This window comes from Coregonus lavaretus, assembly GCF_964263955.1.
Source record: "Coregonus lavaretus genome assembly, chromosome: 33".
Taxonomy (NCBI): domain Eukaryota; kingdom Metazoa; phylum Chordata; class Actinopteri; order Salmoniformes; family Salmonidae; genus Coregonus; species Coregonus lavaretus.
Genome location: NC_140020.1, coordinates 28,996,470 through 29,011,768, shown reverse-complemented (window position 1 = coordinate 29,011,768; position 15,299 = coordinate 28,996,470). Strand labels below are relative to the sequence as shown.

Genomic DNA, 15,299 nt, shown 5'->3' with positions numbered 1-15,299 from the left:
CGTTACAAGCACCATGCTCTACCAATTGAGCTACAGAGGACCACATTGAGCTACAGAGGAAAGGCATTATAACAAATGCCTTTCCATTGACTCTTCTCCTTCATGTTGTCTATGTCTGCACATGTGTTCCCAGACAGCCCCTGACCCTGTGAACCTGGGCTGCACCCTCTCAGTATCACCGTTGTCTACACACCCTAATGTGTACATTCCACTGGACAATGTAAAGCAAGCCCAGTCTGGCAACAGTCTGTCAGTGTGCTTATTTCTGTCTGTCTGGCAGCCATTTTAGTTGATCAGGGGTCCAATTTATGGCCCATCACTGGTGTGGGGACTCTGGGGAGGAGGGGGCAAAGGGATTCTATGTTTATTCCAAACCAATCACCCTTCTGCCCCTCCGACAGATTAAAATTATTAGCCAAACAGACAGTTAATCCAAGAGCCGGGGTGAGGATGTGGATTGGGAGGCTCTTCACATGTTGGTGATTATCTGATTCCATTGCAGGATTTGCCTTGCCTTTTTTGTCACGCAAACATTAGAAGAGGGGCTGGTGGCCCTAGAATGGGCCCTGTCTGTGTTTGTGTATTGGGGCTTATTTGCTTGGAGATGTCAGACAAACTAAAGGAGGACACAGGAAGGGCAAATGACAGATGACTGTCAGGGGGACCAATGCTAGCCACATCTGAAAACCACACTTTATGCTCTGTAGCGACTATATTCTAGGCTATTTTAATAATTAAAATACCTGAAATGTAGCTAAATTGGTAGAGCATGGCGCTTGTAACGCCAGGGTAGTGGGTTCGATCCCCGGGACCACCCATACGTAAAAATGTATGTGCACATGACTGTAAGTCGCTTTGGATAAAAATGGCATATTATATTATTACATACTTACATCCAGACCTGGGTCATGTCAAATACTTTCAAATAAACTAGTTGGTAGAGCCAGTATGAAAAAAATAAAAATAAAAAAATAATAATGTATGCACTCACTAACTGTAAGTCGCTCTGGATAAGAGCGTCTGCTAAATGACTAAAATGTAAAATGTAAATGTAAACTAGGTATGATTTAGTTTACCCAGTATGTTGCCCATGGAATAGTGCCAAAAGTGCAAACTCCAAGCTCCAAAGGATTTGACATTTGACCCAAGTCTGCATACATCAATCACTACATCCTTAAATCTACAGACACATGAAACAATCATTTAAGAAATATTAAATCAGCACTACTGATTTACAATGTAGGTTACAATCATATCCACATCAGTGAACATATGATCTTTCCACACAAACAAGTAGTTTGTAATGTAAGGTTGGAATATGCAATAAGATTGTCTGATGATTAGAAACACCACAGTAGACATGTGAATTCTGACCAGATACATTGGGTCAGCCTATACATAGCCTAGGGATCTCAGTGATCTCTTGAAAGCACAAAACGTTCCCTTCCACTTCCACCCCTAATTTAGTAAATTAAGATTCCTCTTGTATGATATTTGGCAGTCTTTCCCCCTTCCCTTCCCAATCAAAGCCAAGACAGGTCCCTGGTTCAAAGCACAGATACATCTGATTCTCCCAACGTGCCATTCCTCTTCAATCAAAGGCCTGCCAGCTCTTACAATCAACAACAATAGTGTTAATTAACATCTTACATCTGCATTAGAAAAGCTGTTCAATTTATCTGTGATCAGGCAGCCCAACTCTGATCTTTTGGCCAATTATTGGTCTTTTGACCAATCAGATCAGATCTTTTGCCAATAATTGGGTAAAAGATCAGAATTGGGCTGCCTGTGTAAACACAGCCAAAATCCCCCTCCATATGCCCATTATCACATGATTGTTAAATCAAACATATTTTCTCCTTTTATGGTTTGAAATATTATAATTATATGGAAAGAGGCTTAAAATTAAATTGACCTACATCTAAAGTACAGGCCTACTGTACATTTGCATGGATGTGACTTCAGCAGAACATCAGAAGACTAGGCCTATTATTTTGAGCATCTCAAATGAGAGAAGGAGGCTGTGTGTAAAGGTCAATATTGAAGTTGTAGCCCTAATTATTTACATGACATTACATTGTTGTCACTAACTTCCTGATTATGCTAGATCCTGCTGTACCCTGCCTTATCTCAACATCAAATATTTGAAGAAATGCAATGCTTTGCACCTGAATTGCTCCACTTGTAACTAACTGCCCAGGATTCAAGTGGGGAATGTAGGCCAATAATCATCGAGCAAGTCTGAGGAGGACGAGACAGGAGTGGCCAGCAGGTTGAAAGCGCTAGACATGTGCAGGGACAGACAACATTCCACTTATGGTTCAGTCGTATAGGCTATTTAATTGACCCGGCTATAGCATAATTGTGTTCATTTAATTTGTATCACAGTTAACATAGTTTCAAAAAGAATAGGCCTATTTGCTTTCATCCTTGTAGTTTATTTCGGTCTGTTCAGAGACTATAGGAGACTGTCAAACTTGAAGAGGAATCTAGGCTACAATATTATGCATCTGACTACTGTAGATGCTCACTGGCAGAGATTCCTTATTTGTCATTGTTAATATGAAATTATTGACAAACTTGATGTAAATAAATTAAAGTAACTTTTTAATCATCACCTTGTGGATGATTGACAAATCTACGGATCGGTATCTGTAGTACCCAGAGAATTTAAAGCTGCAAAGATTCGCCAGGGGGCGCGATTGTTCCAAGTAGGTCATCAGATCCAATTTGCCACTTTCTTGACCCAGTGCTAGCATGTGTTACAATAATAATAATATATTTTTTAACTTAATTATTTCACCTGGGCCCCGATACGCTTGTTTATGGCAAAGAATATAACACAATGATGTTATACCTGCTAGATCAAAGGGGGGTGGGGGGGGGGGGGGGGGGGTGGAATACATTTGTATAGTTTCTGAAAACTCTTCTCAACTTTGAAACCCATAACATGTTTGAACTATTCTCTTTGAAATGTAAATGATTTTCATGTTGATAGTTCAACACCATTATGTTAGCAGTACTTTTATTTATCATAATAAGCTGCAAGAATACCAACATTGATTGATAGGCTCGCTAAAAGATAATGTGGAGATAATATTAATATTATTGTCAATCAATGAAGTCAATAGTTAACATATTTGACATCTGGTGAGGTCCAATTATTCTAATTTTCCTGCCTAGCCTAAAAGATAATGTGGAGATAATATTAATATTATTGTCAATCAATGAAGTCAATAGTTAACATATTTGACATCTGGTGAGGTCCAATTATTCTAATTTTCCTGCCTGGTAACTAAAGAAAAAAGCTAGCCAGGTAAGCTACTATGGGTGTAGCCTATCCAAAAATTATTCGGTGTTAGTTGCTTGCTCAATATATTGTGCATTAAAAAAAATATGTTTAGGCAATTAAAGGGCCAGGTTTTCATTCTTACCGTAAATGTGTCATTCCATTCCACACCGACCGCCACAGTTTCCATTCACAATATTATTGACTATCCTTCCAGTATACCCTCGCGCCCCACAGCCACAGCACAGCAGATGCTGTGACCGTCGCCATGATGAGCTGGGATTTTGCCTGCAGCAGCAGCAAGCTGTAGCGCGAGACGGCAAGCGACCAGGGAGGCAAGGGAGGAAGGCAGTGTCCTGGATTGGTATGAGCAAGAATATAGCTTTTTTCTTGACAGGAAAGCGCTCAACACGTCCGAGAAACCGCATTTTCGACGGATACAGCAATGGACATATACTCGAACCATCGTTTTAAATTGTGAAGAGGGCCAGGCTGATGATTTTAGAAGAATTGGAATTAAAGGAAAAAACTAGCTAGCTAAGCCTTTCGCCCTTCTATTCTCAGACACAACAGAGGAGGGGCATTGGGGCTTTGTAGCATTGCAGATCTAGTGTTGATGCATTTTTGTCGCTGCAGAAAATTGATAACCACAGATATCAACAACTCAGGGGATTGCTATAACTGCATTGTCACGGGTAATATTTTCATTGGGAGGATTTTTGCCAGGAGAAGACTAGAAAAATACGAAAGGAAATAATACCAGTGGCTTTCATTAGGCTAACAATACGTCAAAATCTGCCGGCCAGGGCAGGATCTGGTAATTGTGAGTTCTTTATGTGTCTTGGGGGAATAGGTTAGCTAGTTAAATAAAATGAGGAAAATGTACATGTCTCGCTCACCTCGGAGATACTCTATCGATACTTTTGTGAGAGGTGGATCATGATATATCTATTTTAGCTCGCAAATAACTTGCTTGGATCAAAACTTCAAAGTTTTTTTCATTTTGCTACAAGGTGAGACAAGCTAGGCTAACATCTGTTCGTCCCCGGTAAGCCTGAATATAAGGCTGAACTATTTAAGTGAGTTTCTATAATTTCCACTACTACCATCACCTGACTACAGTTCGAATCATGTCGGGAGAGGTCCGTTTGAAGAAACTGGAAAAGCTGATCCTGGACGGCCCAGCTCAGTCAAATGGCCAATGCCTCAGTGTGGAAACGCTATTGGATATCCTTATCTGCCTATATGATGAGTGCAACAACTCACCCCTCAGAAGAGAGAAAAACATATTGGAGTTTCTAGATTGGGGTAAGTTTTTTCCCCTTTCTTTTTATGTAAGATGATAATGTTGGTGCAATGTGGCCCTCCCTTTCACCACACTCCATTTATAGTAGTAGAGACCTCAGCACTAGGCCCATGGAGGATCTGCTATCCTCTTAGCCTAGGCCACCTCCACACTTCAGTTTTTAATTGCAAGCTAGTTGTCGGGCCATTGACCTTTTGTAGTGGAGTATGACTGCTTTGAGGTACTTTCTATCACACTTGATTCGTGACCCATAACAATTTAACTTTATAAACTAACAACACAATAATGGTGACATTGTTGCCATTTGTTGTAGACGTGGTGGTGGAAGTAGGCAGGCAGGGGCCTAGCGCGAGCCCAAAATGTCATGGAACGTTTGCAATTTTGTAACCTCTCCCCACTCTCACAGTCATTGAAAAGCAAAGCAAAGACCACACGCACACACAACTAACTCAATAATTTGTTGAATAAACGAACTGTGTTTGTGGCAACATCGGGGTTATGGTTCGAGCACGTATGTGGAATGCGAACGACTCACCTTTTCTCTGACTGGCCCTGTGGCAGCTCTGTTGCCGGGGCATGCCTTTCCAAGATGACAAAATGCCAAGTGTGATTTCATTTAGACATTTCCCCGTGTTGACACAATGACACAGCCAGAGTCCAGGGGTGATGGCTAACTAGGTGGGAAACACTTAAATAGGTACTGCAATAAGGTCCTTAGAAAGATTGCTTTTATTCAGGACTCACTCATTTCACTGACAGTAGCTGTAAACAATGGAAAATATTTCATATTTACAAACACCATAGAAACTATCAAAACGTACTTGTCTGCTTCATATAGGCTAAGGGGTTGTAGCCTACTGAAATAAAGCAGCTATCCACCTTTTTGTGTCCTTCTTTTGACTTCAAAGCTCCCAACAAGGTTTGATGACATGATATGACAGGTGTTTCGTAACAGAATGGACACCCAGGCCTATTACATGAAACAGCATTCCCCAAAGATGGATGAGACACTTAACTTCAAAAAACACACTTCACTCTATAACTTTAATGTTCACAAAACATGATACTTTAAACATAGGCCTACATCATCAATAACAGATTGCCATTATTAAACATAGTATACTTTTAGGTTATAGGCCTGTAACTACGCAGCCTAGTTATGACTTAGGCCTATTTGTCACCACTGGCATCCCCTTTAATTCTCAGCCCACAACAGTAAAGACAAACATTAGTATAAGGTTTGCTTTTCATCACTTAGTTGTTTGGTGACCCCATTTTGGTTGAAATGGAGACCCTTGTATAAACTGCAGCCGTCAGTGAATGGACCAGGCCTAGTTCACCATATCCTTTTATTATGTCCTCATAACACTCACCACCTGAGATGAGGGCCAACAGCGCAGTAAGCAGAAGATTGGAAAGAGGCTTTACTCTTAAGGCTCAATTATGCAACATGTAGGTCTAACATCATTGTATTAGCTGCTTTTTTTATTTGGTAATGGAAAATTGTTAATTCTAAATACTGATAATGACTGTTACAGCACTATACAATAATAATAATAATAATAATAATAATAACAATGTTATAGGCCTAATTCTATACTATATGATACTATACTAGTATGTACTTCTTTGTAGCCTGAGAAGTTGTCCAGATATGAGTTGGATCACTCACAGAACAGAAGAAACAACAATCTCTGTTTGAATTAACTTTGGTTATGGTGTGGTGTGGCTCTGTTTACTAGTAGAAGAGCTCCACCTCTGTTTATGCAGTGGTTGTGGTGGTGAGGATATCTTACACACACACACACTACCCAGGCCAGGTGCAGATGGGCATGGTAGAAGCTAAAAGGGTCCGTGGATGCCGATGATGAGGGTTGATTGTGATGCCAAGGGTCTGGACATCCTTGTCATGACTCTTGTTGTTATACTGTTTCCTGTGTGGAGATTCCACAGCGGCAGTTTACAGGAAACACCGGGACTGGCAGCTGGGCTCTTTGGGCACATGATGTCATACCAGGATGTGGCTCAGCTCTGTATTGTGTTGGTCACTCCTGTACTGCAGTGAGTTCACAATCACAAAGGGGTACTATGGAGTCAGAGAATGGCCCATGTCATGTCTCGCCTCACAGTGGGTGCCTTCCCTGAACCGTCTCTCCATATCAGACAGTTGAAGTGGCCTAAACATAGCAGACCAGCAGTCTGTCACATTTTTACGCCCTCCTCCATACTTCAAATAGCACACATACCCGCTTCTAAGAGGAGGTTCCCAGCTCTAATCTACTAAACAAACTACCTAACCAAAAGAAAGTGAAGCTGAGGATAAATACTATTTTACAGCTGCAGAATGAAGCTAAGCTCCTACATACTGGCTCTGGTTTTTCTCACCTTTCCCTCCCAGAGGGTACAGCTCTGTTTATTAGCAGCCTCTGAGGACCAGGAGGTTGGTAAATGGCTGGCTCTCTGTCTGTCTGCTCTCCCCCGGGGCCCCCCATACTCCCTCTGCCGCTGGGGTGACCCCTCAATCCCCCTCCTCTCCTGACTGTGGAGCCAGCTGGCCAGGCTGTATTTCCACAACATTTTTGTGTGAATATGAACACACACATACACACACTTACGCAGGCTGCACACATACACGCACACACCTCCTACTACCTGTCCAAATAGGTAAATGGCATATATGTTAAATAAGAAAACTAATTTCTGCTTTCTGTTTCAAAATGTTTTCTCATTGTTGTTCATTTCATACTGAAAATGGCCCTGGAATAAAATGTTTTCTCTGTGGTCTAACTCACAAGTCACAACAATCGTAAAATGTATGATGGTATAGACACACACACACACACACACACACACTCAGGCTGAATAAGGAGCATAACTGTACTTCTAAATTAGTAAAACCCAAAGGAACAATTAGCCACTCTTCCATTTCCTCCCTCCCTCTGCCAGCCTAGTCTAGACCAATGACACAGAGCAACATTGTTTGCCCAAATAATGTATCACTTGAAAGGATGCATTTATGCAAGGCCTGCTAGTTGAGCTGTTCTGGCTGAAATGGATGCAGAGCCAACTGGAAAATATACTTCTGTCTTTCCCCCTCACTTAGGCCTACTGGGCTGGGGTTTCTCTGGTAGCAGGGTGGAGGGAGAGGACCCAGAGGGCTTCCAGTAGTCTGTTAAGCAGGGTTTGGATCAATTTATGTTTCAATTAAGTTTATTCTGGAATTAGATACTGGAACTGATAAAAAAGCGTCACCTACTCAATGTGTCCCAAAACATATTTGTAAACAAAATATTGGCTGTTATCTCGGTCAGGTATCACATATTAGATCCGTGCCCAGATATACTACATTCAACCTCGGGATGAAAACTATTAGCATCTCTTAAAACCGGTCCAGCATCTTAAAGTAGGAGTGCTGATCTTTTAGATCATGATGAATACGATTACATGACGGGTGGACCTGATCCTAGATCAGCACTCCTTCTGGGCTGAGAAGCTGGGCCAGAGTTAATAAATAACATGCAGAAAAACCAGAATCTCTCTAGGCTTTTAGTTTGGTTCCCCTCTATCACAAGATGTTGCTTCCACATACAGAGGGCTTGGCACAGAACACCAGCTGTAATAGTAGGGTTATGCCAAATAATTCACCTCCGCTTGCTCCCAGCCTGGTTTTCTCTATCTCCTTCTCCCTCACTAGCTTGTGCCCTCTGTATGTTTTGTGTGCCTTACTGGGTCTAGTTGGGAAATAGGCCTACAGACAGACGTACTCACACGCACACATGCGTGCACCACAAACACACACACACAAACTCTCACGCACAGATTGATGTGAAGCACACAGACTGTGCATTTCAATCATTCTTCAACTCAAACAGGACCAACAAAATTAACATTGCCACCTGCCAAGTTCCCCAAATTATACTATTAAATAGCAATAAACAATGTATTTTGTGGTGAGGTGTTTAACGTCAAAGGTGTTGTGATGATGGGTTAATTATGGGGCACAGGCAGGCCAGTGAAAGCCTGTGGTAGCTAGCTAATGAATGAGAAAAGAGTGGGTGCTTTATGACCCCCTGTGCGTGCCATAGCCAGAGCATCCCTGCATTTTGTGGAGACTCAGCTCAGCTGTATGTGAAAGCGCTGACTCAGCCAAGCCCCAGCCCTTTACAGCTCGGCTGTGGAATTTGGATTGGAGGTGCAATGTGAGGAATAAAGCATCTGTTTAGGGGCTAGCTCTTTGTCCCTCTCCTCTCTCTCTCTCCCATGCTTTCTTTCCTTCTGTCTATCCATCTTGCATCTCTCTTTGCAATTTCTCTCCGTCTTTCTTTTTCCATCTCTTTCTTGCACCCTCCCCCGTCACTCCATCTGTGCCTATGTCCCTCTCTTGCCCCCTTCTTTTTCTCTCCATCCATCCTTCCATCCCCACCCCCTTTCTTCCTCTCTACTCCTCCATCCCTCTCCCTCCTTCCCTCCCTCTCTCAAGCCCTGTGTTCAGGTATGGTGACCAGTCAGTGTGTGTGTTGGTTATGGCGGCTGAGTCAGTGTGACCGTGACGGTGCAGCAGCCGCCCAGAGCCCAGCGGTGTTCAGTGTTCTCTGACAGCACTGCTGCTGCTGAGTCGCATCTCTGCTGTACAGCACAACACAGAGCTCTGTAGCTATCTGGTTGTACACACTGTGTATGTATACAGTATGTAAGCCTATATCAGGGACTGGGACACACTGTACCAGGATCAGTGGCAATGGACAGGATAGTGCCCATTTTAGAAGTAGAATGGAGGGAATATGTGGTTATGGACAGTTCTAGAATACATACGATTTGCATGAGTCATCAAATAAGGAGGCACAGTAGTCTGTTGTTTTGGAATGATAAGAAATGCATTGCATTCTGAGAGATCATGTGAGAAGTACAGGCTACTAATTAATCAAATGTTCCAAAGGTGGTGCTATGTTCAATATGGCTGCTGACTGGCGGCCATCCACATATTGTGGAGGATTGCTTTGAGTTGCAATGTCCGTTGTTCTTTTTCTGATCCTATATTACCACCTAGCATTTCTCTGGGAGTGGGTAGAGTGTGCCCTTGACTTTTAGTGCGTTGGTGATTTTGAGGGTGACCGTATCTATTTTAAGGTCTACACTGCAATGTGTGCAGCAGTGGATATTAAGGCCTATGTACTGGTCCGGTACTCATTTTTCAAATGATGAAATTGATCTGGTGGTGGTGGCTAACCTACCTCAATGTTGTCGTCAAGCTAGATTTCCCTCATAAAATGAAGCTCCTGTCCTTTGCAGACTAATCACATTACCTGTTTGTCTGCAAGTTGCTTTCTGTACTACATGCTGTCACATGGTATGTATGAGGTAGCTGTGACATAGTGAATGTTTCTGGGGGTTCTTCTACTCAGAAGTGTGTGTGTGTGTGCGCCTCTGTGTATGTGACTCATTTACGTGCCTTTTTGTAGAGCAAAACTTTTTATGGAAGGTACTACGCTGCGTACAGACCCCCCCGTGCACTCAACGTCATATAGATACATAGAGTTTCCTAGGCCTATTTGGCAGGGAAACTGTGAAGCGAGCTGTTGCCTGTTTCTGTTTGAGTCTTTTATTAATGTGAAACAATGTTGTTCCTGTTCGCCGCTTTTCATTAAATAATGCGTAGCTGTTCATTATATGGCTTAAAATACATTATTTCATATGGGGCAGTATATTATATATAGGCTGTAGCGTATCGAATTTTGATCAGTTCTGAAAATAAAACGATTCATGCAACAAAAAAAAAATTGGGTTAAAGGTCGACATTTGGATGTTTCATAAAAGAATCTGACACAGAAACATGAAAACATTAAATCATTACCTTGATTCTTTCTTACTAGAACTTGCTGTAAATAAAGCAGACATTAGCACTTTTAATCACTTCACTGTCATTCAGAAATTCTTTACTGGATAAGCTGATGATGGTCAACAATAGGCCTATCACAGTAGTAGGCCTGACTAAAAAACTAGCCGCCACAAATGCACATCCAACAAGTAGGCTGTTAGCCTATGCATAATTATTGAAGAGTGACGAATCAACTTAATGTGACTGTTTCGGTTACCCTAGGCTATAGAAGCATTCGATTTTGCAATCACATGCATCATTTTGGTAATGCGAACATTGATTGCTGATAAATGTTTCCAGCTGCCTTTTAGAGCTTCATCAGAATATTGTCCCACTGATGGCCAATCAGGTTTCGATGGGCTTCTTATTGTGTTCAGATGATTGATTAGAATTAAGCTTCCAGAACATTCACACCTAGCTAAACTGTTCAATCAGCACACAGTCTGGAAACTTTCCTACCTGTGCAGGTCAGTCACATTTCCATCTCCAATTTTCATATAGAAAAAATGCATCCAATTGATAGACTTTCCATATTGGTGCCGATCACTAGTAGCCTAATAATACTCCTCCAGTCTATGGAGAGATATTCAATAGGCCTATGTTGCTGACAAACTGCATTGTTGAGGCCTTCGAGGGAATCGGCCTGAGTAAGCCGCTGTGCTGAATATCTAATAAAAAAATGAGTTCTGAAAATGTATGAATCTGCGCAGTGCCTTGCTAGTCAACGTATAGGCAGGCCTATGCGGTTTGAGTCTACTTTTCAGGGAAATAATATTATTGTAGGCCTAGTTTTTTTATAGACAAAGGAGAGAGATCAACGTGTGAAATAATATTAACATGGCCTACTTAATCTAAAAAAATGTTGCCAGCTGTCTCCATCCAATCGTGCACAAGCGGGCGCGCGCTGACGAAAGAGTCGCCTACAAAGGAGTTCGCTGCATCCTTCGCTGTAAAATATAACGCTAACGGGTTGTGGCGATGTTTCGGTGTGCCTCTTGAGTGTGTGTGTGGATCCTGTTGTTGTGGTGGAGTGTTCCCTGACAGCTTCCTCCTTGCGGGGTCACAGGAAGCTGTGGCTAGAGGAGCAGTCCAGTAACGCTGCCTTCCCTCGCATGACACGACATCATCAGGAAATCCTCCGGTCGCTCTGATTGTCATCTCAATTGCCTGTGGGATAGGACATCTCTGCTGCTGCCGCTAGGCCTGTAAATAGACAGAGAACTCATCTGTCTGTGGCTCTGTCTGTGGCTCTGTCAGGGTCTGTGGCCATGTGTGGCTCTGTCTGTGGATCTGTCAGGGTGGGAAATGTATTTGCATGGAAGAGCCTCAAGACTGTGTGTCCGACAGCTCTGCTCATCTGCAGCTTGGTTGTGTGTTTTCCTCATTATCTTGAGATGACTTGCTTTAATAACCCCCCCCCCCCCCCCCCCCCCCCCATACACACACAATTTTTAGCCCCATGGTCCTTCTGGCTACAGATTAGTAAATCACTTCACACTTCAATAATTGTAATACTGAATTTACGTTGAGGTAGAAAATAATTAGTTTTTTTACAAGCTTTTCCAGCTGTAATTACTTATTTTAATGATAATTACCGGCCATATGCTCAATCTTTTTTAATTTAGACCCTCCAGCTAGATACTTAACCTTAATTGCTTTGGTGAATAATATCTATCTGTAAAAAATAAATAGGCCTACATCAGGGGTTCTTAAACTTTTTCAGCCTTGGACCCAAATGAGAAATTCTCTTTTCCTTATGAAAAACATGTAACTATATCGGTACATTTCATTGCCCTTATGCCTAAAACAAATGCAATATAGACTAAAACAAATAACAATGAAATGAAATACCCATATAAATAGCTAATCATGTTTATTTATCCCCATTAAAAACACTCTTACATATCTGTCTAGGTTGGAACTGTTGCTGTTAAAATACTATAAATCATTTTCATTCTGAACTGTAATATACTGATTAATCACATCACACAGATGTAGACCAGAAAACAAACAAACACAAACAAACACACACACACACACACACACAAACAAACTCCTAATAAGAGGTGTGTGTGGCTGGTTGAATTTTTCAACAAGCAAGCCTATTCTGGGCTCAGTTTTTGACAGTGCAACCCTGAGGTCATGCTCAGCATTGAGTCTGTTTCTGTATTTGTTTTTAAGTACGCCAGAGTTGAGAACCCTGACTCGCATAGGTATGTGGTGCCAAACTGGATCAGAACATCTACTGCTTTCTCAGTCAGGCAGGAGACCGCTTCCTGCTGTAGATGAGCAACCAGAACTGTGCGAGTGGGTTTTCCTGAAAAAGCATATAGTTTCAATCAGTTTATTCCAGTTCAGAATAAAAATGATTACTTGTATTTTAACAGCAACAGTTCCATCCTAGACTTCTTTTCAACAATCATTTCTGCAGTAAGATGTACAGTAGGCCTGATCATTTTTCATCTGTGCTGTTACTTACAGTAGCTAGCTAGCTTGCTTTGGCTAACATTAACGTTAGCAAGTTAGCTATTAGCTGTATACAAGGATTGTTTGACAGAGAAACTCACATTTACTACTATGAGAGCGAGTACTCCCTTATTTCTGCTTATCATCATCACCTGATGTAAAATGACAACAATGCCTTGCTAGCTGACTTACTCTTCCACTGTGGAAGCGCTGTTTCCTGAAGCATTCTGCCCTGTTCTAAAATAACTCCCTGGGTTTACTGTCATGCTGTGGATGTTTGGTCAGGACGTGTCGTTTTAATTTGTTCGTTTTGAGAGACTCATTACTAAGTACTTCCCCACACAAAGCACATTGTGGGCGCTCATCGTTTTTTTTTCAAAGTTTGTATGAAGCCAAGAGAGAGAAACTCATTGCTGTATTTGCGTTTCATGACGATTGAGCTCAGTCAAAACTTGTGGCTAGCTTGAGTCCATTCGATGAAAGGGGTGATTGATGGCGAGTGGGAATTACAAGTCAGTGGCTGACAGTGCATCATCTGCTGCTGAACAACAGCGCTGCAGCGTGTGGGTCGCGGGGTGATCGTCAAGAAAACTGCCGGAAAAATATCAGGTAAACCACGAAGCACACGCACAGCTCCCTCCCACCCGCACAGCTGCCAAACTGATCAGAGACACCGTCGCTAAGCAGAGAGCGCACTGAACAGAGAGCGGCAGGTCCAGTAATTAATGAAATAATTATACATTTACTCTGACACCTCATGACCCACCATTAACAGGTCTGTGACCCAAAGTGACCTATACTTTAAGGAAAGCTGGCCTACATGGTCCAGGTTTGTGCAAATTGGTCTCCTAAGTGGGCCTCGATAAGCCTGTCTGTTATTGTGAGCCAAGTATAAGGCCTATAACGCTATTCAAAAAGCTGTAAAGTATAGCTGGTCTTTAACTGAAAGTACAAAAAAATTTTGGTGGCACTTTACAGCACAGAATAAAGTGGTAATAACATAGCAACAATCTGGTTATAGTATGGTAGTAAGTTACAGTTACAATGAAAATATTAGAGACCGCACTAGCCTACTCCAATAAGGACCAACTTAGTTTCTTCCTTGTGGTGGCTAGTGTCAGTCACTGTGCTGTGTATACTCAGTAAAGATTAGCCTACTTATGAACTTTATGTCCTCTTGTTAGGAACTCCCTCAACAAAAACATGTCTGTTCTGTCGTCAAGTGGATAGGAATGGGCAGATCAGGTGTTGTTGTTGTGAATGGCTCATATGCTGTGGACCTACATCATGGATTGGCTTCTTTGACTTGTTACTCAGTCCTTTGATTATGTTATTATGTCAGAAACAAGAACTGAACAACCCCTGGCCTTCAAAAGTCAACCTGGTTACAACCACCTGACTGCGGTCAAACACTTCTTTGCCTCTGGCACTCATCCAATAGAAGCAATTTTGCAATCTATTCCCTTTGAAATATAATTCATTTTTGAGCAGTTGCATGTGTCTTTTCTCTTCCTCCTGAGCAAGGTGCACGTCGAGACACGTCCGAGCTGTAGCCAGCCAGATTAATCTTTTTGAGGATGCTTGCTTCTAATGGTTGCTTACAAGTCTCAGCATTGACACCTTAGTTTCTTCAGAGAGATATAATTAGTAGTGTTCCCTGCCGTAGGGATTGGTTGTGGCCTAGAAAGCGTCTGCTATGCTGTGAACTGAAGGACTGCAGAGGAGTATATATAGCCTAGGTTTTTGTCCCCCTCATTTATTCTTGTAGGCAGAAAGTGGTAATTTTGTGGGTTTCTTCAGATTTTCAACTCAGCAGCACCCTTTTGTAAACATATTATTGTATCCTTGTTCGGAACCTAAGCCACCTGCAATGGATAACGGAAAACACATAGACTAGCCCTAGATGTAGGCTAAAGAGAAAGGTCTAGCCTACATCATGTCACTGTCCTCAAATAGTGTCTGGCCTAGAACCCTTTCATCATATCAGTCACAGAAGAAATAGCTTGCAGGTCAGTAGTATGTAATACTTCCTTCCATTTTTACCTGGGTTAAGTCATGATGGTGGAAACAGCCCATCCAGTTATTAGCCGGTAGTGTAATACTTGGTGTTCTGTGATGATGCAGTCCGTACAAAGGTTAGCTTAGTATGGGAGATGGTGTTACACTTATCTCCACCACCCCCAAATAGTCTCTGTAGGACTGCTGATCTAGGATCAGTTTGGCCTTTTGGATCATAATGAATAAGATGCTATGTACAGGGGGGACCTGATCCTAGATCAGCACTCAGGGCCCAGGTCCTCTTTCCTATGACAGAGAACCTCCAGCCAGGGTGCACCTCACCTCAGCCACTGTTGGTTTGGTTT

At 42.1% G+C, this 15,299-nt stretch overlaps 1 protein-coding gene across 1 annotated transcript in view; it reads left to right on the top strand.

Annotated features, from left to right (window-relative positions):
- The first annotated feature begins 3,610 nt into the window (after positions 1–3,610).
- Positions 3,611–15,299, top strand: part of cdc42bpab (CDC42 binding protein kinase alpha (DMPK-like) b) — a 90,374-nt gene continuing 78,685 nt past the window's right edge. Inside the window, exon 1 of the mRNA XM_084151330.1 lies at positions 3,611–4,597. Within this exon, the coding sequence (XP_084007456.1) occupies positions 4,420–4,597 (178 nt within the window). The 5' untranslated portion in view covers positions 3,611–4,419. The remainder of the gene's footprint in view (positions 4,598–15,299) is intronic.